The sequence below is a fragment of the Pogona vitticeps genome, chromosome 9 (genome assembly GCF_051106095.1).
Source record: "Pogona vitticeps strain Pit_001003342236 chromosome 9, PviZW2.1, whole genome shotgun sequence".
Lineage (NCBI taxonomy): Eukaryota > Metazoa > Chordata > Lepidosauria > Squamata > Agamidae > Pogona > Pogona vitticeps.
The window spans coordinates 3,261,217-3,286,070 of record NC_135791.1 but is presented as its reverse complement, the minus strand read 5'-3'; the positions used below and the strand labels follow the sequence as shown (position 1 = coordinate 3,286,070).

Here is a 24,854-nt window from a genome sequence, read left to right as displayed (position 1 = left end):
TTCAAAAAAAGTCTATGGTCCTTCGGCGTCTCTAAAAGTCAGCGGGGCGGGGGGCGGGGTTTGAGACGCGAAGGTGGTGCCTTCAGGAGCAACCCGGTTGGTCTGGTAAAAAAAAAAAACAGAGGGATGACCAATAGCAACGCGCATAGGTCATTCTGCGAGGGAAGGCGGGCTCCGCGATTGGCTAGTGTCGGGGAGGCGGGCTCAAGCGCGGCGCCAGAGCGCGAAGACTCGAATTCCGCCTCTCCGGAGCGGGTCGGCGCGCGCTTCTTTCCCTCCGCCCGCCCGCCCGCCGTGTTGGGGCTCCGACGCCATGGCGGCGACGAGGGAGAAGGAAGAGGTGAGGCTTGTGTGGGGCGGGAGCCCCGTTCTGGCGAGGAGCCGAGCTTTTGAGGAGGACCCCGGGCTCCTTGTCGGTGGTCGGAGGTCCCGCTAGAATCGCCTCAGAGAGACTTCGGGACTACCTTTCCCGGCGTGCATTGCGGCCCCGCTCGGGGTCTCCCGACATGCACCGCGGCCCTTGGTTCTGTCCCTCCTGGGGGGGTTCTCTGAGCCTCGGAGGGAGGGAGAAGGAGAAAGCTTGGAGACGTTACTTTTTTGGGGGAAGGGGGGCTACGAGTCCCAGACTCTCCCTGCCTGCCAGCTCACCCGACTGGGGGATTCTGGGAGTTGTAGTCTTCCTGGGGGGGGGGGGAAAGGAACCTTTCCCAAGGCATGAAACTCAGCTGGTGGCAGGCCGGATAAATGACCATTGATATAAAAAATCGATTTAAATAGAGATTTAAATTTTTTTTAAATCGTAAAAAAACCCCACCCAATTTAAAAAAAATGTAAATTATGATTTAAATCGATTTTATTTAAATCGAATTCACCCTGGCTGGTATCATAGGTCGCTATCATGGGCCACTGTCGTTTGTTTTTGCTTTGTGGGAATGTTGTATTTGACAGAATCATCCTACATGGCACTGCCTCACCTACAGTCTGATGTGGGACAAGCCCTGTGAACCGCCCCAGAATTCTGCTGCATCATTTGGTTGTGTTTACATAAATCACAGTCTCATCCAGCTTTTAATTATGTCTGGAATTAATTTGTAATTCAGGATTATTCTTATCCTCACCTTGGAGAGAAGGGAAGGTGTTGAAGCTGAAAGACCATTTGTTTGTATAAGGCTAGTAAGTTCTCAGCAGATGCACAGTTGAAACCAGAAATACCAGGGTCTCCACATAATCAGGAACACTGGAATACACGCTGCTACTTTCAGAAACAGAATCTGTATATAAAGGAGACTTTACTTTTTAGAAAGTTAACCCTTGTAGGTGAAGAGCTATGGAAAGAGGACAGGTCCATAATTGTTTGACTCTGATTTTTGAATGGAAATAGTGGCAAATGTCATTAGAGTACTGATTGCATCGTCTTTATTCTTTGGACAATCTTGTCATGTAAATTGTGGTTATAGAAAGGGATGCCCAGAATGTGGCATATTTTAACCATCCTTTGTGCTCCCTTTGTGAGTGGAAAAAGTGTGCTTGGACTGGCTTCTGTTTTAAAACCCAGCTTTAACATATTTACATGTGTTTTGTTTGTCTTGTCGCATTTACAAATATTTTGGGATTGTGGCTTCTTTTGGATGTCCGGAATCTGAACTCTCAGAACCCCCTTGAAAATGATTCAGACAGTGGACAAGGCAGCTGTGAAATGAACTCTCCTGCACAGTTAAGCAAGGGAGTTGTACCTGCTGATGACGGAGGTCAGTACTTCATTCATTCATTCCAGTTAAAATCCCTTGGTCTTGCATCATGTACTATTTTGAAGAAGTCCTTTGCACAGCCCAAAAACATGGTAGTTTAAAATGAAAGGCTTAAATCTTGAGTTGAGAACCCTGCAATAGAAAGGGATCATTCCCCCTCCCCCCGAACATTATGGACAAACATTTTCCAAAGTTCCTGTAAGCTAGTTTGTTTGCTCTGCTAGTCCTAGCCAACAAAACACAAGAATGTTGCTAGTTAGTCTCTTTCCTCAGCAGTTCTCCATGTACATCCACTCCATCTCCATACATAAATTATAGGGCTGCTGTACTGAAGCTGATTTAAAAAGGAAGGCCCAGATGAATGGATTTGGCTCTTGCGCTCCTGTGAACTGTAGTAGTTTTTGTAGATTGTAGCCAGAAAAGGATCTGAATTATCTCCTTATCTACCTATCTGTTGTATTATTTCCTATAGTATAAATTACTTGCCTAAATGATCTACATGTTCTAGTAAAGTCAATTTCAGTAATATTTAGTGTGATGTAAGCTATTGTAGAAAATGTATACCAAAAAATTAACAGCGCTTAAAGAAAAAAGAAGGTAGAACGTGACTGTATTAATTGCCATCAAAATAGGTATGTTTTAAAAAGGGACACAAGGTATAAGACCATGTAATTTATGTTTTTATATCTATTTCAGCAGATTCAGATGAAGAGATTTCTGTGAGCAAGAGAGTCAAATGCAAGAAGGTGCTCCCAGATAGCGATAGTGAAGAAGAAGAAGAAGAAGAAGACCTTGTCCCTGAGAAACCGGGGGTCGGGACTCATGATGTGGAAGGTGGAACCGCAAATGATAAATTTGCTGCTCGAGAGAAGAAATCTATCCAAACCTTTCCAGTTGTGGAAGACAGTGAAGGCAGTGATGCTGAGAACCTGTCACCGAAGGTTCTGTTGGAGAACGTGGGAAAACCTGAACGAAAGCCCAAGAGTCATAAAACGAAGCAAAGGGATGGAACAGCAAAGGACAGTCCCAGGAAAAGGAGGACGAGGAAAGACAAAAAACTGAAGTCCCTTAGTCAGATGATTAAGAAAGAAAAGCCACCAGAAAAAGAGGTATGGCTGGAAGAAGGAGGGGAATATTTAGAAGGGAAAAAAAAAGAATTTTCTTGGAGTCACTTGGTGTTTCTGCAAATGATAGAAATAATCTCTGGTGCTTTTATGTTTGATGGCTTATGCCATGTTGCATTAGGTGGCCTATGAAGAATGGCCTTGCTAGCTCCCTTCCTGATGTAAAATGCCCATACTGTAGCCCAACTCATTGCTACAGTAGGAGAAGATAAAGTCCATTCTTGACGAATGCCACAACTAGTTTGCGTCACGTCAGATAGGAAGTACAATGGCTTCTTCTCTTAAAAAAAAACACAAAAACCATCAATACATACTGTCGTACACATGGAGAAATAGATAACATGTGGAAGCAAATTGGCATGGACCTCTTCCTGACATGCTGGTTTTCCAGGTATAAGAGACTGATGAGATGCATCATCTATTCATGTGAAAGGAAGCAAGAGCTATTGTCTGGCTATGTTGACACCTGTCTTAAGCACATCCCACCTGGATTACTGTAACATACTCTGCATGGGTTTGCCTTTGAAGAGTGTTCAGTAACTTCATTTTGCAGCCAGACTGTGGGCTGGGGCCAGTTACAGGGGGCAGATCACTCCCCTGTCATATTAGCTCCACTGGCTATCATTCCACCCCCCCCCCAAGCCTTTAAGGTAATAATCTTAGAACTGGAAGGAGCCCTGTGGATCTTAAAATCCAGCTCTTGTCAAGAAGGCACAGTGTGGAATCAAACTCGCAATCTCCAGCTCCGCCAAAAAGACCTAAACTACCGAGCTGTCCAGAAGATTTTTCGGGGAGTCTTTTCTCTCTGTCCCACCAGCTTCACTGGCACGTTTGGTAAGGACTCAAAAAAGAGCCTTTTTGGTGCTGCTCCCAGACTATGGAGCTCCTTTCCAAGGAAGACTATTCCGACTGTTTTGCTTTTTAAAATTGTTCTAAGTTCAATAATCTTTCATCTACGTTGATTTATGTAGATGTTGCTTCCCCCCCCCCCCCCGCATTTTGTATGGTGTGTTAAGTCCTGGAAGGAGGAGAAAGGTGGGATGGAAAGGCAATGCAATGAGTGATTCAGGTTGTCTTGTTCTACTTTGGCAGGAGAACGAGGGAGAGCTATCGTTCAACGACAGTGGGTGTCTTCTGGCCGATAAAGATCTCTTTGAGAATGGTTTGGAAGAAGAAGAGGATCTGCTCTCAGCAGATGAAGAGTCCCTTGAATCAATAAAAGCTGCTGCAAAGCAGAAAATGAGAAAGCAGAAGGTAAGATGCATTAAACCTTTCCAACGAAATGTTGATTTTCCTTTGGCCCTGAGGTGAGGGCCAGGCAGTGTTGGACAAACATAGACTTGAGGTGGGTGGCATATGGCAGGCAGGCAGTTTGTCTGCCTTGTGCTCAGTTCGTTATTCTTTGGGATCCAGCACTCAACTCGTTTTTTTAATAGTGTGGTTCTTAACAACAATTAAAATATCACTTTTGTTCTTAACAGTATGTTTTTTCTTTATTGTACTGTGTTTTGGTAACTCCTTGTGAACTGTCTTGGGGGCTTTGCTGAGGAGCACGTTTATACATTTAAATAAAATTAACTCTGCTCTTATCTGTAGAAAGTGGAGGGAGACCTCCTTCCTCCATTTTATAACGAAACAATTTGATAAAATTGAATCTCCTTAACATTTTATATCTTTTAAATAATTTGTTCTGAAACCTGGCTAGACTTCTGCAGTCTGTTTACTTTATGATACGGTATGGTTGAACTGTATTATCAGATTAATCCAACTTTCATTTCACTTTAAAAAAAAAGCAGTCTAACATTGCTTGGACAAATTGACTTCCAGTTTATGTTGGCATCTCAGACAGGATTTCAGACAGTTGTCAAGGAGATGGAAAGAGAGAATTGTGGTTCCTTCAGAGCTGTAAAAATGTGATCACGGAAGCTAAAATTGAATGTGACAGTTCCGGGAGTGATTCTCACAAAAGAAATATTGTAAAGAAGACTGAATTTGACAGACTCCCCTTTCTGTTTAAACAGCTGTTTTCTGAGAGTGAAGATTATGTATATACAATGGATGAAAGTGAGAAGTCCCTGTTAAAGGAACCTAGAAAGGTGAATTTTTCAATGCCTACTTGATTTTAATTGCTCTTCTAAATATGGTTCCTCTTAATTTTAACTATTTGTATGGTACTTAGGAATGCTCTAACTTCCTCCCTGAGCTTGCCTTATTTTCCAGTCATGTTTAAGCAGCATGCTGGGTTACTTTTTTTTTCTCAAAGCTACCCTACATTTCCAAAGTGATCTATTTTCATTTTAGGAGAGGAAGGCAGCCAAGTTAAGTAAAGAAGCAATGAAGCAGCTGCATAGTGAGAGCCAGCGGCTGGTTAGAGGTAAGACGTAGAAGTATTGGCAAAATTCTGAAAAATGTCTAGGCCTGTTGTCGTCATGGTTTATACAGCACAGGAGACCACTAGTGAGGATGGGCCCAGAAACACAAGAGGGTGGAAACCTCTCTTCATAATCAGGCAAGAGAGAAAGCTGGAGTAGCTTAGACTAATTGCTCAACTACTAGGTGTTGTATTTCTCCTTTTTAAAATCTTAGTGTATCAACCTGGAATTTCAACAGGATGGAAAGTCTCGGCTTATAAATTTACTGTTTGTCTATTAAATAAGCAGATAGGGAAATATACATGAGAATTAAGTAACATTCATCATGTGGCGCCTGCCTTGAGGGGCCTTGTACCCCAGTTTAAGAACAGTTCTGGGGGCCTTGCCTTGTCAATGAGCCTTCATGGGGGTTGAAAATCCTGTGGTTGGGTGCAGCAGCTCCTGGTTCTAGGAGGGAAGTGCAGTGCCTTCCAAAAGACTGTTGTCAGTGCCGCTGCTCTCTAACCCTTTCTGTCCTACCCCTTGGTTTCAACTCCAGAAGGAAGTCAACTGCTGCCAGATACAGGAGAAGCAAACATGCCATGAGAAATCTAGCTAGGGGCATTTTGTAGGCATACGTTGCAGAAGTAGCAATTTCTAGCTGTAGTAGCCATCTTGGCCTTTCTTAGTCTTTTGTTTGTGGCGAGGTCCCTTTTCATTCTAAACTCTAAATATTGCAGTTTTAGATTCTGCCCGAAATTCAAAGTCTTTTGGGAATGGGAATCTTGTAGCGGTCAACTTAGAAAACTGATGTGTTTGCTTTGAAAGCGTGTTGATTTTTATATGAATTTCTGGAGTGGCTGCAAGTTCAGTTTGAGGCAAGAGGGACAAATTGATTCCTTCAGTTACAAATTCTGAGGGTTACTGAGAGCCGTGTGCTGTTCAGGTTTGCTTGCATGTTCCATTTGTAAATATAACAATTGCTTCATTGCAATGGAAACCGTTGCTAAGTATGCTTTGCATATAGAAGGTCTCGGGTTCTGAAACCACTTAGAGGAAAAAAACTGGAACCTTAGAAGTAAAACTTTCAGCCAGACTGGAACGTATTCCATTAGAATGATAATCTGACTTGTTTAAAAGCATCTATTCATTTTCAGATACGGGCATTTTAATCATTAAAATTAAACCAAGATAATATCAGTAAAACTCTCAGTCTGTTTCTGCATTGCACTTAACGGAGCAACGTAACCTCCCCATTTCTCCCCTGGCAGAAGCCGCTGTTCCTCTCCCGTATCACGTGCCCGAAGCCAAAAGCGTTCATGAATTCTTCAGGCGTAAACCTCGCCCTGTTTTCCAGGGAAGTGCAATGACTTTGCTAAGGTAAATCAAACCTGCTTCTACCTACATTTTTCTTCTACTGTCTGTCACTTGTCCTGGTATTGACTCCTGCTGAGTTGCAATGTCATGGTAGAGCAGTAACAGCATGTGGGCTGTGGGGTCTACAGCAGAAGACAGACTTCCAGGAACTCTGGTTTTGATTATGGAAAAGGAAGGTTTTTCAAAGCTTATGGCTTCCAAAGGGTGGCTGATGATTGTATTTCAGAAACTCAGTGAAGTGGCTGAACAAGTGTCCCAAAAGCTAAGAGCAGAGTTTTGGTGCCTTGCCTGGCTCCTTGTATTTTTCTTTGAAAAACACAAATGTTTCATTTTTTAATAAATAATCTTGTACATGTTCCCAATTTGGGTAATTTGCTCAGGTGCCTCAGCAACATTTAAATTTCTGCAGAATTCTAAATTTTAGTGCAAACTACAGAGTGAATGTTTTCTTCCATTTCACTCTATCAGCATTGGCATTTGCTTACCATTTTAAAAAATGTTGGTATTGATTTCAGTGATTTATTGGGCTTTCCATTGTTTATGTTGCTAGGGCATGTGTGTTAGTAAACAAGCCAATTAATAAGTGTTGCCACTATTTGGTTTAAAGTATTCTTCAATGCCATTCATTGATATATTTGGCCCTTTGAAATGGGTGAACCCAAACACCCTCTTTGTTTTTGAATTATGTAGGAAACTGTGGAACAAAAAATGGGAAGATTTGCCTGTCCTGGCCTTTCTTCTTGCTTGCTTTACATTGAATTGATTTGAAATAAATTTAATTTAAAATAAAATGGTACATCAGCAGGAAACATTGTGCAGCTTCCCCCTCTTACGTCGAACAAGGGTGCCTTTTACACACTGCTGTGTTTGGACGTTCCTAGGATCGGCAGTAACTCTTTTGGGGCTGACATACTGTTTTTTTAAGGGTGTTTGTCTTCTGGCCTTAACTTCCTCACATTTGCACACGAACATGTTAAAAACAGAAGAAGGTGGTTATTATTTTATTCTGTTTTGCTTGACAGATCCACTAAGAATCTGTCTGGTCTAGAGGCAGAAGGTGCTGTTCCAAAGAAGGCCAGCGCCATCTGCCATGAGAGTGACCAGTTAGCAGTGAAGGAATTGGGAGTCAGAGCCGACCCACAGGATCCGGTCCCCCTGAATCCTGCATCTGTCAGCACAGACCGTTCTTCTTCTGAGAGAGTGAAAAATGGGATAGACTGCCTTGAACAGAACGGACAGAGCAGCGATCCCAAAAGCAGTTGCCCAAGAGCGGAACTGCCTTCTGAAAAACAAGACAATCCTGATGAAATCACTGCTGAACGCCTCCAATCGCCAGAGACCAAACAGGAAGGAAATGGACTTGAACAGGGAGAGGAGCCTTCTTTGGACTTGCACGCAAGGCCCAAAGAACCTGATCAGCCGCTGGCGACGGCCTCTCGTGGAAAAACGAAGAAGTCCAAACTGGCTCAGCTTCGGGAGCTGGGAGTCGATCTAACCATCAAGCCCAGACTGTGTTCCGGGGATGTTTCATTTATAGAGCTTGACGACGTGAAACCTAACAGAGGTGTGGTTCCAGCTTCTAGCCTCTTCCTAGGGCTGGATCCTTATTAGCTTTGGCCACTTAGTATGATTTGGGGAGGGGGGCACTGCGGGGAGCAGCAGAGTGTTGGGAGTGTGTGCCATGTTTTCTTTATGAAATACTTCACCTTTCAAAATGCACAGGTGGGCAATACCTTTACTTTGTCAATTTAGACACTGTGCAAGTCTGCAAGTTCTTCACAACATCCGTCGGGCTAGAGAACTTAAAAGCTTTATATTTCGTGAATGTATGGTTGATCTTAACAATGGTGTTGCCCACGTGTGGGTTTTGGATTTGGATTTTGTTTGTATGGGTCAGGGTAGCTGGTTTCCTTTTTTTGGAATTCCCTCCGCTTCCAATGTGTGGCATAAATTTACTGAACAGTTTTGCATTCGGTATACAATCATTGTTCTTTTTCTCCCTATGTATCTTTTCCTAAAACATGGCAGTTGAATATGGTCAGGTGCTATTTGCTGCTTTTTGTGCTGCAGGCTTCTGCTTGCTGGTCCCTGATTGTTCAAATCAGGCTGCTAGACCCACATAACTTACTCCCTTAGCATCTTCTGTGGAGACCTGATTCATAACAGTGATAATAACAATCTTAGAACTGCAGAGCTGGAAGTGTCCCTATGGATAATTGATTCCAGCCTCTGTCAAGGAGTCAGACTGGGAAATCAAACTGACAACCTCTGACTCCACAGCCAAATATGTAAACCACTGAGCAATAATTTTAGTGTGCTGATTTACACTTCAGGCAAGGATATTTCTTCACAACCTTGTGCTGTCCAGGGTCAGATATGTGGCAGGCCAAAGAGAAGGAACAATGGAAATAGCATTTTTCCATTGTACAACTGCTTTTGCTATCACAATGCTTTCGTATCATGCCTGGCAATTTTTATTCCCTTCAAGGGGGAATATTATGGCCTTCTCCCTTGAAGAAGAATGTAAGGGACCTTAGCAGATCCCTGTTTGATTCTTTACTGGGAGTTCTCTTCTTGTTCAGTTTGTCAAATTCCGATGAATTGGGGCATAGTTGAAGTGAAACCAACTTACTTTTTAAAGTAAAAGTAAGAAAAATAAAACATGTGGTCATAGTACAACTTTTCTCTCCCCCCTGTTTTAAAAAAACAAAACACCACCACAGAACTGGAAGCACTGAAAGAGCGTTTTGTGAAACATGCACTTCACACGACCAAACCAAAGTCAGAACGAACGGTGAGTTTGAATATCATTCGTAAAGAGACAACGAACGAGGGCAAAGAGGAGCTGAAAGCAGACGTGGTGCCCGTGGTCCTGCCTGCAGAGGCGATAGAAGAGGTGACCCACATGAAACCAGGTATGCCTGGAATGAGGATAGATGCAGGATTTACTGTCTGGATCCCTTTTTGACCCAGAGATCAAATTCTAGCTTCTGAGTGGTTGTGAGGGGGAGTCGGTGGGATTGAGGGTGTCGGGGAGACCAGATGACATTTGTACCAGTTCTGCCTCAAGAAATACACAAAAGAAAGTTAATTTCTGTGCAGGTAAGCCCCAATTTAGCAGCTTCCCAGTCTGCAAAGCAGAACTTGGTTCCAAGCAATAGTTTCCCAGCTTTAGCAGTGCTGGCTGTTCTACAGTCTGACCATCCCATTTCTCTTTCAGACTGTCGTATGAGTGTCTTATTGCAGGGAACCTTTGTCTTAATAAGGAATCAGATCAGTTTGATTTGTCTTGTTTGCATATTGATGGTGTTCTGCCTGTAACTACGTGGATTAGATTGAAGTCCCATTTTTTTGCAGCATTCTCAACAAACTTACTCTAAATGTACTTTTTTTACTACAGTATTTAGTTCATAAGGAAAGGGGGAAAGGGGAAAATCTGTTAAAAGAGTAGTAAGAGTCCCCTAACTGAGGATACATACAGAATTTTTAGAAAGAATGAAAGATTGGTGCTCATCTGATGGATTCTGTAAGTGTGAAGTCCAGACCTGCTTGTTTTACTGAGCACCACGGGGCCCGACTGGCCACGGGAAGGTCCGTTTGGCAAAATCCCCTTTTGGCTTGGCCTTAACAGTCAGTGGAATGGAGCAACCCTGAGAAGCTGTGCGTGTTGGGCAGGCATAAGCACAGAAGTACCTCGGTCTGTGTCTACAGATTTGGCCAGCGCTAGCCACAAGGCCCAATTCTTGGTTAGCCTATGTGTTAACGTTCTCCCCATTTCAGAGATCTTGCCGGTACTTTTACAGTCAGTTGTGTGTAACTTCATTAAACTCTTTGCCTGAGGGCACTTGTAAGTAAAACTCTGGTTTTAATACGGGTGCTTCTTTGGCTGTCCAGGTGAAAAGCTACGCCTGCTGAAAGCTAAGCTTCAGGAGGCCATGAAGCTGCGCAGGACGGAGGAGCGCCAGAGGCGGCAAGCATTGTTCAAACTGGATAATGAGGAGGTGATGGAGGAGGAGGAGGAGGAAGAGGAGGAGGAAGAAGAAGAAGACATGACCGATGAATCTGATGAAGAAGAGGAAGGCAATCAAGAGGTCTCCCCCCTGCTTTTTTTAAAAAAAAATTATTTGGTGACTGCACGTTTGTGTTCCTGTTCAGAACTGAGAGCTTTGGGAATCTATGTTGTGTTTAATTCTGGCTTTTTTGCTAAAGTGAGACTGCTCTTTCACACACACCCACGCAGACCTCTGTCATAATTTGATATCCTAAAAGCTTCCAGTGCTAGAAGCCATGGACTGAAATGTGGCTTGTTTTGTTTTGTCTTCTACATCCAGTGGCTGACTGGATCCCACCGGGCAGCCTGTGTCTGCAGGGCAGAGACAGCTGAGGGGGCCAAGTGGTGCTTCCTCATTGGCAGTCCCGGTGTGGCCCCGGTGGGTGGGGGTCCAGTGCCTCCCCTGGCCACCATGGGATTGCCCTTCTCTGCTTTACCCGGCAGGACCAACACTGAGTTCCAGAGCAAAGATAAGGCTTGATAGCAATATTATACTCACTTCCCTGAGACTAAGCCTTACCGAGACTTCTGAATATATCCTATACACATAATGTATGCACCTGTGTGTGTCGGTCTTTCGTACGTGTAGATATTGATGCTCCTGTATAACCTCTTTCAATCAAGAGCAAGCTCGCGGGATTAACTTTTGTGACCTGTTTGCAAGACTGCAATAAGAGTTTTCGCTTGTCTCGTGGAAATAGTCTCTTTAAAGGAATTGTTCTTTTTCACTCATTGAATTTCAGTATCTCTGTGTGTGTTCCATTAGGGCATAGAGTATCTTCTTGGTGAAGCAGAGGAGGAAGTGGAAGAGGAGGCCTTAGAAGATGGGGATAAAGAATCTGTTGATGAGGAAGAAGCGACAGAGGCTGTGAATCGCCGCGCTGTTCCGAAACCTTCCTCCACAGAATCAACTTTGCTGCTTTTCAAGGATAACTCTTCCAAAACAGGGTAAGCTTTCACTTCTCCCAAGTTATTTTTAATTTTGGAGTACACTTGCAAGACAAATACTGTGAGCCCCCACAAGATGTCTGTTGAAATACTATTAAGTGATACTAAGAGAATCTCACCAAACAGCAGTTTGTTTGTTTGTTCCGTTTATATGCTGCCCATCTGTCCAAAAGCCACTCTGCGTGGTTATAAAACAAAAACTAAACTAGCAAAGCATAAAATCATAACAATAACTCAGCTATGGGGGGGGGAAGCATAACAACAGTCATCAAATAATTTAAAATGCATTCTAAAATAAATAGTGCATTTAAATTGTCAGTAATCAAGTGTCATTAGGCTGTCAGCTACAGTTTAAGTAGGCTCTGTATTTTGCAGTTGAGAGCATTCCTTTTTGTTAGCTTCTTTGTTTTTAAAGTCACGATAATACCTTTGAGCTAAAATTGTTTCTTGCAGATGTTTTTTTCCGAGCGAAAAGGCTGAAATAGAAGAAGCCACGGACAAAAGACCAAGCAAGCCCGGTAAACGCCTGCTTTTTGGGACTTGGTTCTCCGCCTCGTCTGTCTCATGATGTGTTTTTCTGGTTTTGAGCTTTGCGTTGTGTTCTCGAGACTTTTTTCTTGAGTAACATCTCATGACTGTTACATTCTCAAAATGCAAAAATGACGTGTGGAACTTATTTTGTGTTACTCCATGTCTGTAGAGACGTGTTGCACTATAGTTTGGTTAGAATTTAGTAAGGCCCCTCGGGAAACCGTCTTCAGGATGCATTGTGCCCACCGGCGGCCCTGCTCTAAATGATGTTGACCTTTGGATGGCTCAGAAGTCCACTGGATTTGCTAGGATGCAGAGTAACGATTAGAAGCCTATATCCGCTGGAAGTATCTAAAACATACATGCTAGTGTTTAAATAATGTTTTGGAGAAGACTCCTATACCGAAGCTATGGAACTTAGAATGAGAGGCATGAGATACAGACGCCGGGCAAATTATACCTGCCTAAACTTCTAGGATGAGGAAAAGACGATGGTTTTGAGCTTTGGAGGGAGCTGATGCTGTTTTGTGTAGTCTGAGTTGCTGTGACGTATTACTTGCACGTACTTTTGCAAGGCTTCCTGTCATCCTCTCCGTGTGCTGCTCCAGGAGCTGTGTTTGAGAAGCTGCATCGTGTTTCAATGAGGCCATTCTTCCCTCTGCTCTTCCAGGCAGTAGCTTCTTGGCACAGCACTTGTCTTGACTGAAAATAGGATGTTTGTTTGGTGGGATCAATTTGTTCTTGAAATCTGCACGCCCCATTTTTTATTTCACTAGATTAAGAGCACTCTTTAAAGAACACACTCCGTGGGCTGGGAATCTGCTTTGCTGCTGCAGAATGTCAGGTTTTGATTGTACGTGTGATTTAGCACGGGGCAATTCAGTTCAGCTGCTGCCCAGTTCTGTTGCAGATCTACCAGGGCTGAATTTGGCTTACAAGGCAACATCTTAATTGACTGTGAGCTTAAGAGCATAGGAAGTGGCCTTATACCAGATCACATTGCTGGCCTTTACCTATCTCATTATCATTTATACCAGTGGTTCCCAGCCTTGGGTCCCAAGATGTTCTTGTACTAAAGCTCCCAGAACCCTTCACCACCAGCTGTGCTGGCCAGGATTTCTGGGAGTTGTAGTACAAGAACGTCTGGGGACCCAATCTACTACACTAACTAGCAGCATTTATCCCTGTCTCACATGGAGATATACGGGGCCTTCCACATGCAGAAGGTGTCGTCTCTGAACTAGTTAGAGAGACTTCCTTAGTCCTGCAGTGGCAGCTGTTAGAGCTGCATATAAGGAAAATGCAAAATAAAATTTCTGCTCATCTCTGCAGCTGAATGATTTTGTTAAGTTACTGGTTCTCTGCTTCAACAGCCTGTTTTTTATGAAGCCGAAGTATTGCTTTTTCCTGCTTGCAACTGGAACAAAAGTAAATAAGAGACGCACAACCTTAAGCGGTCGTGACAAGAGATGGCATTGAGCTAGCCAGCAAGAGGAGTTTGGTTAATTCGGATTACTGGTCTGGCAACCTGAAAACACCCAGACCTGAAGAAATATCAGCCAGCATTTGCAATATAGTGGATAATTCATATCCTTATTCTGTTTGATGTCTCTAAAACCAGTAAGAAGTGTTTTTTTTCTTTTCCTTCTTTTAGACGACGAAGATTCATTTTTGCTGCCAAACCTGGCAAAGGAGAACAGTCACAACAGCAGCTTTGAACTTATCGGTTCCATGATTCCGTCCTACCAACCCTGTAATAAGCAAATGGCATGGAGGGACGGCTTCCTGTCCACCCCTGCAGCTGTCCGCTCACCTTCCCCTGGGTTTTTCAAAACAAGCTTTATCAGCTCTGCTTCAAAAGTAAGCCTCTGATTCTTAACTGATTGCATCCATTCATTAGAAGAATAATTGTGCAATGTTTTGTAAGAGTAAGATTTGGAGCTTCCATTAATATGTTCCCTTCTTCTTCCTTCTCATTCCTTTTTATGACGTATGTTGTCTGTTGCTTGATTAAACAGTCTCCTTTACTTTGGTAAATAATCCATAGTATACATTTATGAAGTATGCATTTTACACAGAGTATTTCCCGTGTTGGAAAACAATTATCTATGTTGTAGACACAAGATACACAAACCCTCCTGGTTGTTCAGAGGGATATCATGGTTGATGGCACCGGAAGTTGCCAAAAAGTCTAGGGGTCGGGGGGGGGGGGCAATGGACAGTTTTGCACTCCTTTTTTCTTCTTAGGTCATCCAGCAGGGCATTTAGTGCCCCTATAGTGCCAGAATCACTCCATGGATCCAGCAAACGTATCTTCTCCACTGACGAGTTTCTTGGTAACAACAGTAATTAGTCCCTCTGACCTACTGTGCTGATCCATCTTTTGAGTTTTCTACTTTGCAGGCTGGCAGGCCTTTTTGCCTTAACCTTCCATTTCCTCAGAACTGATTCCAGTCTCATGGAGCTTTAGTTTATATGTCGCATTTTCTTCTTCTGCCTTACGTCTTTCCTTATTACTACCCGGCTGAATTTTAGTCTTTGTATGGGGAAGGTCGGCCTTCTAGTCTGCCATTCCTGGGCCTGATTACGTTCTTTTTGGCATCTGCTCAGAGTTCGGGAAAGGCATCCGAGCCTTCTTTACCTATAGAAGATTCCCAAGATCTCTACAATGGCACGCCAGAAGAGAAAAGCCCAGTTCGAGTAGCTGGGAGCTTCCCATTTCAGTTTTCCCTGGAAGATGACACTCAGAGTCAGTTGCTTGATGCAGATGGGTAAGTTACTGGTAAATGGGGAAAGTGGCTTCCTGGTCCAGGCAGTGCTTTCAGGATTGCACATCAGTGGTGCAATCCAAAGCCTACCTCCTAGAGAATATGTTGCGTTAAAGACAGCAGGACTTCCTCCAGCTAAGCATGCATGAGACTATGTGGCCTCTCGGCCTGTAAAAGCCAACAGGGTGCTAAAATACACCCATCCTTCTGTAATCTGCTGCTTGCTCTCAAGAAGCAGAAATGGATTGTTCCCTGTTGCGAGGCTGCTGGAAATTGAACCCAGCTGCTACTATCAGCTTCACTGGTTGTGGAAACACTTCAAGACTTCACACTCTCGGAGGGTGTGTGTGTAGGGAGAGAAAATGTTGATGCAAAATGCAACATATTTAGCCCTTTTTGTGGAGACAGGCATGGATCCTGAAGACTGAGTAGAAGGGAAGCTATAGAAGGGGGGATTTTCCCATCCTCATTCCCCCTGCACCCCCCCGTGATGCAACTCCCTAAAATGCCTCTCCGAGTAAGGCCAGGGGGCTACTAGGTAAGGCATGAATTAGCCGGATTCAGGTAGAGGCACTTGACATGACCAGAGCAAGGGAAAGGGTCCCTTCTCTCTGTTGAAGGTTCTCAAGGCTTAAGCCATGGGATCTTCAAGCCTTGCTAGGAGTTGTAATCCACATGGGTCACCTTTCCAAGTGCTGTGATCCTGCCTGTGGAACCCTGTAAGCCTGCTGTCTGACAACAGCAGAGGAATCCTGACCTTGGCTTCCAGGTTTCTGAATGTTGGCCACCAACGGAATAAATACCAGCCGCCCAAGGACCGCCTGCCTTTGGCTAGCATGGACGAGAATGCGATGGATGCCAACATGGATGAGCTGCTGGACCTGTGCTCTGGGCAGTTTGCCTCCCAGGAGAAGCACGCCGGCACCGGCAGTGGCAAGAAGCCGAACATGGAGGAACTCCTCAACCTCTGCTCTGGAAAGTTTGCGTCTCAAGGTGAGGCCTAAGAGGATCGAAAAACCTGCGTACAAGTTGGAGTTAAGTGCCCTGCAGGTCTACAGAGCTTGATGATAAAGTCTCTGTGCCAGGTCCCTTATTCAAACTCAGATGCTTGTAGGAACTACAACAGCCTCAGGGGTACCGGTATCCTTAGCTCTTGTCTGTGTTTTTAAAAGTAAATCTTGCTTTTTTGGGGGGGGGGGATTTCCTTTTTTAAAATACAATGACCCAGACAGCTCAAAGCACAAGCAAACTGGCTTAAAAGAAGAGGTGGACAATAGATTAATAAAAGGATCTAATTAAAACCACCAGATGAAAACTTAAGGAAGACTGGATGAAAGAATATTTTTATGCCGTGACGGTAGGTCATCAGCATGGAAGTTCCGTGATATGGGATGTGAATGCCGTAAAAGCCCTCTGCTACATCCTATCCAGATAGAAATCAGCTGCGGGTGGCATGTTGGATAAAGGGCCTGGGTAACAATGTGGACGAAATCTCCTAAAGATGAGAGGATGCTCTTCTTTAAGAATTACTATTTGTAACCTAATTTCAAGATTGCGTGTTCTAAAACTAGCTATAAAACCATAGGACAGTGGAACACCAATAGACCCTGAAATGGGGCAGTTCACAACATCTCGAAGCTATAAACCCTAGAAACAAAAAGCAGGGTGAAGTCTGAGCAGAAACGTGCATTTCCAGGAGGGCCCCCAGATGCTTCTTTCCATTTAATAAGAGTCAGGGTGTTTCAAAGTACAACACTGTATTGGAGAACGCTTTTATCTGAGCCCCTCCCTCTTCAGGCTTACTGGGAATGTGCAACTAAGAGCACAATTCCATGGCATGATTCCTTCTTACCATGCCCCTTAAACAGTGTTCTTGCCACTCCTCACATTTGATCTTGACAAAATCAGATTGTGCCCATAGGCATATTCCTCATAATTTTTTTCCCCCAACCCCGGTTGTTTTCTCAGATTCTCCTATTCAAGCTTCTTCAGCCACCCCTGGACAAGAGAAAGAGCAGAGCACAGATGACCCCATGGCCGAGGCACTCGCTCTTTGCTCTGGATCTTTTCCAGCTGACCGGTAGGATATGGGCCAAATTTCAAGTGGCTTCTTGCTCACTTGAAGAGCTGGTGACACAGGAGAGGGTGCGGGTGTGGGTCCATCTCTTGCATTTAGGTTTCCGGTAGTCGGACGTGTCGCACGCTTCACATCCTGAGTCAGACTTTGTTCCACCTGAATATAAAAGGTTTCCCTCGTCCCTGACAGGTGCTGGTCCTTTTTTGCTATTCATATTTTCTCTTCCTCCAAGTAAGTTGGGCATCTGGCTGCCGAACAAGATGTTGGGAGGTGGGTTCCCCTCTAAGATTCCTGGGAACAGAGCCAGCCTGTGTAGTCATGGGTAAGCTGCAGAGGCCTCCGATGCCCTCAGAAGAAAGGAATGGGAAACCACTTCTGAGTACTATGTATCTTAAAAAAAACCAAACCAAACCAAATTGACTTGAAGGCACATGGGTTGCTATGATTTCATAATCCATAAGACATGAAGATGTTGAGAGTGGTAGCACCTTGAAAGCTATTCATGGAGAAGAGGTCAGCCTCTAAGCTGCCCTTTCACTTTCGCCTCGTTCGTCCTGTTCTGTCCCGGCGAACGAGGTGAGTCAGGCAATACAATGACTAAAGCTGCTGAACATTTATTTATTTAAGATGTTTTTACCCTGCCTTTCTCTTTAACAAGGAGCCAAGGCGACTTCCGTCAAAGTTGTCCGCCCTGCAGTAAGCCCAGCGGCTCAGCCAGTGTCCTTTCTCCCTGCCCTTTCCTTGTAGGGAAGCAGAAGACGAAGAAGAGAAGGAGTCTGAAGACTTCAAGCTTTTAGCCGATGACAATGCCTTTGATAGCGAAGAAGTGAGTACTGGACACTTCTGCAGTTTTTCCCAAAATGCAACATGAAGTATGTGTATGCATTATACAATGAAAATGCCATTTCCGCTGGAGGTAAGGAGCCTATGATGGTTCTCCTCGGTGGATCAGCTCCATTTCTTCCATGGTGGTCAGTTTGTTTGGCAGACTCAAAGCTGATGAGCAGAGCTATGGGTCCCCAGGGTAAAACGATGTTCATTTGGCACAGAGCCTTCTCCGCAACCCTTTGTAAATTAAACATATTAAGCAAATTTTCATACGTTTTTGTGTAATGGTACAATTGATGCTGAAACCCCACCCTGAAATACAGTAGGACCATGGTATCTGTGGGGGGTTGGTTCCAAGCCCTCCTGTGCATGTCAAAAAAAGTATGGAACATCGTAAATTGCATGGACTATTTTTCTTTTTCTCGCTAGTGGCCAATTCTGAGACGTACACCCTGGGAATATGTAGAACTATTTCTGAGGGTTTTTTGATTTAGTATTTTCAGACAGTGGGTAAGTGAATCAGCGGATACTGATCCGGCAGGTAGGGGAGGCCTCCTGGACTGACATTCTTGACCATTCACCCTGAGGCTGATGAAATTTCAATAGACTTTGCCCACGTTGTTCCAAGCCTGTTTCCTAGTGAACAGAGCTAACAGTGCTACAAGAATTTCTGAATGCATGTTTTTGTGGGGTTTTTTTTTATTTTTGATTGCTAGGAGGAGGAGAGCAAAGGGGAGGAAGAGGAGGAGGAAGAAGAAGAGGAAGAACTGGGTGAATCAGAAGTTGATGATGAAGAAGAAGTATTGAGACGAAGAGAAGGGCTGAAAAAGAAATTGTAAGTCAATCCTGCTGGCATGGCTGTCGCAGAACAGTCGTGTGTGTTCCATATATAAATTAACGTATCTGAAATTAAAACAGCTAAAAAGTCTGCACTTAAGGGATCCAGGCAGCAGAACTGTCAGGTGCTTGGTGAAGAAGACAAATTAACTTTAAGCGGTGAAATCAGTATGGTGATGTAGCAACTAAGGCTTCATAGGGATCGTCCCAGCCGACAGCTCAGCTTAAAATGTGCTGGATGTTAAAAGGGGCACAGAAACCGAGCCGTAGGGAGATCACTGCCAACTTGCATTCTTTAACGAATGGCTAACGGAGGCTAGGAAGTGTTTCTCTGGGCGGACATGGGTGAGCTTTATTGCAAAGCTGACATCATGTCAGAAATGTCTTTTCAAGCTTCCCAACATAGGATTCACTCCAGCTTGTAAAGATTCATGGATTTAGGCTCATGTTGTGCCTGTGTTAGGTTTGGATCTAAGACATAACTGTTTGCTCATAGCAGGTGGAGAAACAGGGTCTTTTTTGAAACTCTGGAGAGCTGGATCTAACCCTTCTTGCCAGCCATGTATATTCTTTGGGGGCAAAAGGAATGATGAGGCTACTGTGGTGAATATGAGTTCCTTAAACCCTGAGAAATCAACTTGTATCTCCTCCCCTTTCCACCAAACCATTCAGCAAATTGCAGGACTTCATGGAGGAGGAGGCAGAGCTGTCAGGGAGCGACATGGCCAGTGAGGATGAGTATGATGGCGAGGAACTCGATGAGTACGAAGAAGAAGAACTTGATGAGGTGCTCCCTACTGCGGTGGAACTCCAGGACCAAGTCAACAAAATACACATGTCAGTATATTATGACCCACATTGAAAGTCTTTATGTGTCTTTTCTTGGCCTATGAGATTTCCGGAGCAATGGACTGCTACAAGATAAAAAAAAACTTCCTTAAAAAAAGATTAAAAGCCATTTAAAAACTGGAGTTAAAAGTCAATAATTTTTAACAACTAATCAGCCACTCTAAAAGCCAGCCTTAAAATACCAAAGGCCGCATGGAATGGGACAGTTCTGGCTGCCCATGAATGGGATCACAGGGGATAGCGCCAGCCTGGGCTCCGTTAGGAAGGAATTCCAGAAATTGAGGCGTTGTTGCAGAGAAGGCTGGGTCTTGTGTCTTTACCAGCCTAGCGTCATGGGGTGGTGGGATGTGCCAGGGGGCCTCTGCTAAAAACCTCCAGCTGCCAAGAGCTGTAGCCGGAAATGCATTCGTGCGTGTGTTTAAATTTGTGTTGGTGCTTTTCCTGGAAAGTGCAGCCTCTGTCTTGAACAAAGACCCGTTTGTGTATTACTTCAGGAAAGTGACGCTGGATGATGACAAACGGCAGCTGCGCTTGTACCAGGAGAGGTACCTTGCCGATGGAGACCTACACCATGATGGCCCCGGACGGATGAGGAAGTTCAGATGGAAGAACATAGGTATGATTTTGGCATCTTAGAACCAGAAAGGTTGAAGGTAGCATGCTTCCCTAATTAAAGCACAGCTATGAGCTGTGCTTTAATTAGGGAAGCAAACTGTTCAGTTAGTAATCAGTCACCAGCCTCAGCCACCGGAAGTAGTAACGGCCACAAATGCAACAAGGCTCAAAAAAAGAAGAGGAGAATGATTTGTTCAAGATGAGCTTCTCAGCCGCTGTTCAGAGGATGCTGGGACATCTATACGAAGGATCTGGGTCATGATAACAGATGTCCAGGGGGCAGTTCTTTATACGCTGGTTCTACAAGGTCTACGCTGGGTGCCTTCAAAGTTCTGCCTCTTTCCCCTCCTGATCACATCACGGAGGTGCGGTTTGAACTCTGTTCGAAAATCACACCTTCTCCTCAGGCCGCGACTCCTTTCTGCTTGTTTGTTTTTGAAATAGAATGTTCAGCTATGATGGTGAGAAATAATTCCCTTTCTGCATCTGTCATTAGATGATTCATCTCAGATGGATATGTTTCACAAAGACGCTGACGACGAAGAGAATGAAGATCATCCAGACGAGTCGGAAGCCACGTGGAGGAAGGAGCGCTTTGAACGGGAGCAGTGGCTTCGGGAACAGGTGACCTGCTAGCCAAGTTGGCTGGGTTCTGACTCCTGTCCCCTGAAGATGCCGGCCACCAAGACTGGCGAAACGCTAGGAAGAAAAACCTCCAGAACACGGCCAGATAGCACAAAAAACCTACAACAATCATCAGATCCCAGCCGTGAAAGCCTTCGAGAATACGTTAGGATGAGCAGTCATTTCATAAGCAAACAGCTTAACTGATACTGTTTTGAAGTATAATTGCCTGCGCTAGTCTTAAAATACTGCTGTCAGTGGCTTGTATAGTAAAATTTTTATTTTTATTTTGCAACTTGGTGGTCTATCAGAAAAATATGTCAAGGAGAATTTAGTCTTTTTAAAAACAAGTCTGCATCTGTATACTTAGAGGTGCATACTTTACATCTATATTTCTTTTGTACTGCATATGAGCAAGCCACAAACACATTTGGAAACATATTATTTGTTAAAGAAATGGGGTTAGCTGCAGTTCCGCATGGAGGGGGACCACTCAGTGACAGCTGGGCTTGGCATGGAAGTGTTCTAAATCCTGGGTTCTGTGGAGGGAAGGGTTCCATAATGGCTTCAAACCTGCTCCTACGATTTTGCTTCCCGCCCAAAAAAAAGATGTACCGTATTTTTCGCACCGTAAGACGCACTTTTTCCCCACAAAACAGGGGGGTTGGAAAGTCTGTGCGTCTTATGGAGCGAAGAAAACAGATTATATTTTCCTGTTTTCTTCTCCTAAAAAATTGGTGCGTCTTATGGAAAGGTGCGTCTTATGGAGTGAAAAATACGGTATTTTTTCTGGGGTAGATGCTTTCATAACCTGCATAGAGACGGAATCTTTGGGGAGGGTGGAGTTCATGATCCTCTTAGAACTGCAGGGCTGGAAGGGACCCTCTAAATCATCCAATCCAGCCCCTGTCAAGGAGACCCAGTGTGAGAATCGAACTCCCAACCTCGGGTTCCCCAGCCAGAGGCCTAACCTACTGAGCAATCCAGTAGTTCTCTCCACACACCATGTTTTTCAGCCTGTTCTCTGCCCCTTTCTTTCTTAAATGCATTTTTAAAAAACTAGAAAAAGACATAGCCACTGCCTGGTAAAAGGGTGTTTGCTTCACTATCTGCGTCTTCCACAGGCTTGTTTACTAATTCCTCCTTGTTTACAGCTGTTTGGCTTAATGAAGGTTCTGCTTGTTTTCAGTCTGAGAAAGGGGAGGAGGATGAGGATATTATCGACGAGGACAGCCAGTTCATGAAACTTGCAAAGAAAGTCACCACCCGGTCCCTGCGAAATAAAGGTACCTCTCGGGGTTTGAACGGGAACTAGCAGAGCCTTCGCAATGAAGGACGGGCGGGGGGGGGGTCGGAGTTGACGCAGGAACGCCCCTCCCTGCTCTACATTCATGGCTGTTCAAAACATTTTGCACATGAACATTCCTGGCTGATGGTTTTGCTTTAAAATCTCAATAAGCTAGAGAATGGCTTGGAAATAGAATGCACAAAGTACTAGGTTCACCAAATTGTAAAACTCATTAATACCGTTGTAAATGATCCACAGGGAAGCAACTGCAATGACGTAGCCAGCGTGGTTAGAAATAGAGATGAGGGGGAAAACTGCTGGTTTGGCAGTTCACGCTGGTTCGTTCTTCGCCTGAACGGATGGCCGGCACTTCCCCACCCCGGCTCCCCCTGGCAGATCCCCACTGACTTCATTGCAGTGGCACCAGCTCCCAGTGGAGCTGTGGTCGGCCCCCTCCTTGCTGACATTTAGAAGGCATCTCAAAGCCTTGGTTTTTAGGGAGGTCTTCCATAATGACCCTGCTTGACTTCATGGCTCAAGTCCTACCTGTCACAGAGATCATATGCCTTTTGGTGTCATTTGCTTTATTCCTTTGAATGTGTTTTTATAATTTTATTGTTCTAGGGCTGTTTATCTTACCATATACAAAATAAATAAATAAATACATACTTTAAACAACAACGACTTTCTTCTAGGAACCCCCACCGTTGCTGTTCAGGAAACCAAGTCACTCCCCAGAAATCCATTTGAAACTTTTTGTCCTGCCAGTAACCCAAAGGTTAGTTGCCGGGCGGGGTGCTCTAAAAAATTAATGCAATTAGAGCGCCAAAATAGAGGTAGGTAAGCTTTGTTTTTGGGTGTCAGAGGCGTAGCCATACTTGTGAATATGTGAGGGAGATTCATCAGATGTGCCTCCAAATAACACTTTCCCAATTTCCCAGCTAAAGAACGGGTCCCTGTTGAACCGGCCCAAGGCCGTTTTGGAGAAGCTGGCTGCCATGTCGAATCTCAACCCAAACGCCCCCAGGAACTCGCGGAATTTCGTCTTCCAGACGCTCTCCCCTGTGAAGACTGAGGCATCGAGGGAGACATCAAAAGCACAGGTAGCCCGTCTGATTTATTTGAGCAGAGTCAATAACCTCTGCTGGGTTCTCACATTTTATTTGTTACACTGGCTGTGCTTAAGGAGCACTGGCTCTGGATGGAGTTTTGTGTTCTTCGTCAGCAAGTGGAGGTGAGACAGTCGTGATTTGTACCCAGATGACACCATTGAAAAGAGAGCTTGGGTGTGTTTTTAGTGTCTGTGTCCAAAGACTTCTTTTTTATGGATATGTCATGGAATTCAAAGTCCCTTGTATAGGCTGTGAATGACAAGTGCACTCCACATGTTTACATATCCACATTCAATAGTGCTTCGCTTGTGTTAGATGATCTTTGGTAGCCATGTCAGGGATGTTCTGTGCCCAAAACAGAGGGTGGGTGCTGTGAACTAGGTGGGTTGCAAGTCTGCTCTTTGGCTGATGCTTGCAAAGCCTTACGGCCACCGAGTAGCTCACGGTTCAAAGCTCTGGTGGACTGACTTACCTGGTCTGATGGCTCCTGATGTCTTTTAGGTCATCAAGAAAAGGGCTCCCGTTTCCATTGCAATGCCTCCTCCCAAACGTCTACGTCCCGACAGTCCTTCAGCTCAAGGAACCCGGAGTATATTCCAGTACTTGGAGAGGTGAAAGGTGCAGAGGGGTTTCCCTGTGGGTGCCACGCCTGGTCCTCTTCCAGCTGCTTTCTGCACGGCCTGGGAATCAGGATTTGGCACACGCCGGCCTCTAGTCTGGAACAGCCCTGTATGGATAACAGCCACTTTAAACGTGATATGCTGGGGTGTATCACTCCACCTGAATCCTCAGATAAGAAGAAGGAGAGCAAGAGAAAGGATGTCCTTTATCCGTCAGATGCATCTTCAACTGTATTGTAGTATTAATTGGACCTGTATTTTTTTGTATTGGCCTCTTCCCGGACTTCTGTGCTGTGTGGCGCTCCTCTGTGTTGAGGTAGCCATGCTTCCATCTTTTTTTCTTTTTTTACTACTTCAGAGGCTGAGTTCCACATACCCACCCCTTCTTTCCTTAAGGCAGTTAGAAGCACCTTGATTTCATATCTTGGAAAGTTTCAGCTTACGTTTTTTTAATTAGGGTTTTTACACAGATATTGCTCTAAAGACAATTCCGTTTTGTAGAACAGGGTTTTAAGGTTTTTTTTTAAAGATGAAACCTTCCAGGATAAAATTAAGAAAGGGGAAAGTTTTCTTCTGCCAACCATGTCTTCATTTTAAATCGCCCATATAATTTTATGAGCATTCCAAAGGTCTGAAAATGAACAAAGGAGATCTAAAGAAAAGGATTTCGTTTAAAGCAATGAGGTTGGATTTTAAACCAGGAGATAAATAGAATTACACAACGTGCTTCTGACTCTGTTTGGAAGATCTTGCACTGAAGACTTTTATATACAGTTGCATCCTGCTGGGTTCTTAACATTCTCCAAAGCCATTCCGCCCGTGTTTGAAGACGGTAATCCCAGACTGTATATTTAGTGTGTGTAAAAATAAAAAAAAAATAAAGTGGTGTATATGGTGTCTGTAAAGGATGTGATGCGTGGGGGATCTTCCATCTCAGTAGGGCCACTTTTTGAGTTTGCTGGCAGGTCAGACGAAAAATGAAGGCAGAACAAGACATGCTATCAGGACAGAACATGTCATTCTAACATTTCCAGTACATCACAACCCCCGTAAGTACGGTAGGGGGCCCCTCTACGGGATCAGTATCCATGGATTCACTTATACAT

General features: G+C 44.3%; 1 protein-coding gene across 5 annotated transcripts; it reads left to right on the top strand.

Moving 5' to 3' along the window:
• Window positions 1–199: 199 nt before the first annotated feature.
• Window positions 200–24,653, top strand: CLSPN (claspin). Of its 5 annotated transcripts, none has more exons than XM_072979484.2 (25): window positions 200–340; window positions 1,652–1,748; window positions 2,448–2,857; window positions 3,965–4,126; window positions 4,894–4,968; window positions 5,174–5,246; window positions 6,495–6,603; window positions 7,623–8,164; window positions 9,324–9,515; window positions 10,495–10,691; window positions 11,418–11,599; window positions 12,053–12,117; window positions 13,785–13,990; window positions 14,741–14,901; window positions 15,668–15,891; window positions 16,867–16,978; window positions 17,723–17,801; window positions 18,520–18,638; window positions 19,313–19,477; window positions 19,984–20,105; window positions 20,601–20,728; window positions 21,918–22,014; window positions 22,712–22,794; window positions 22,958–23,119; window positions 23,630–24,653. In XM_072979484.2, the coding sequence occupies exons 1-25, from the start codon at window positions 314–316 to the stop codon at window positions 23,741–23,743; spliced, it is 3,903 nt and encodes a 1,300-aa protein (XP_072835585.2). In that variant the 5' UTR covers window positions 200–313; the 3' UTR covers window positions 23,744–24,653. The 5 variants fall into 5 exon arrangements, with proteins under 5 accessions (XP_072835585.2, XP_072835584.2, XP_072835582.2 ...); XM_072979483.2 differs by having other exon boundaries at window positions 2,445–2,857; XM_072979481.2 differs by lacking the exon at window positions 200–340 and having other exon boundaries at window positions 543–1,748.
• Window positions 24,654–24,854: the final 201 nt, after the last annotated feature.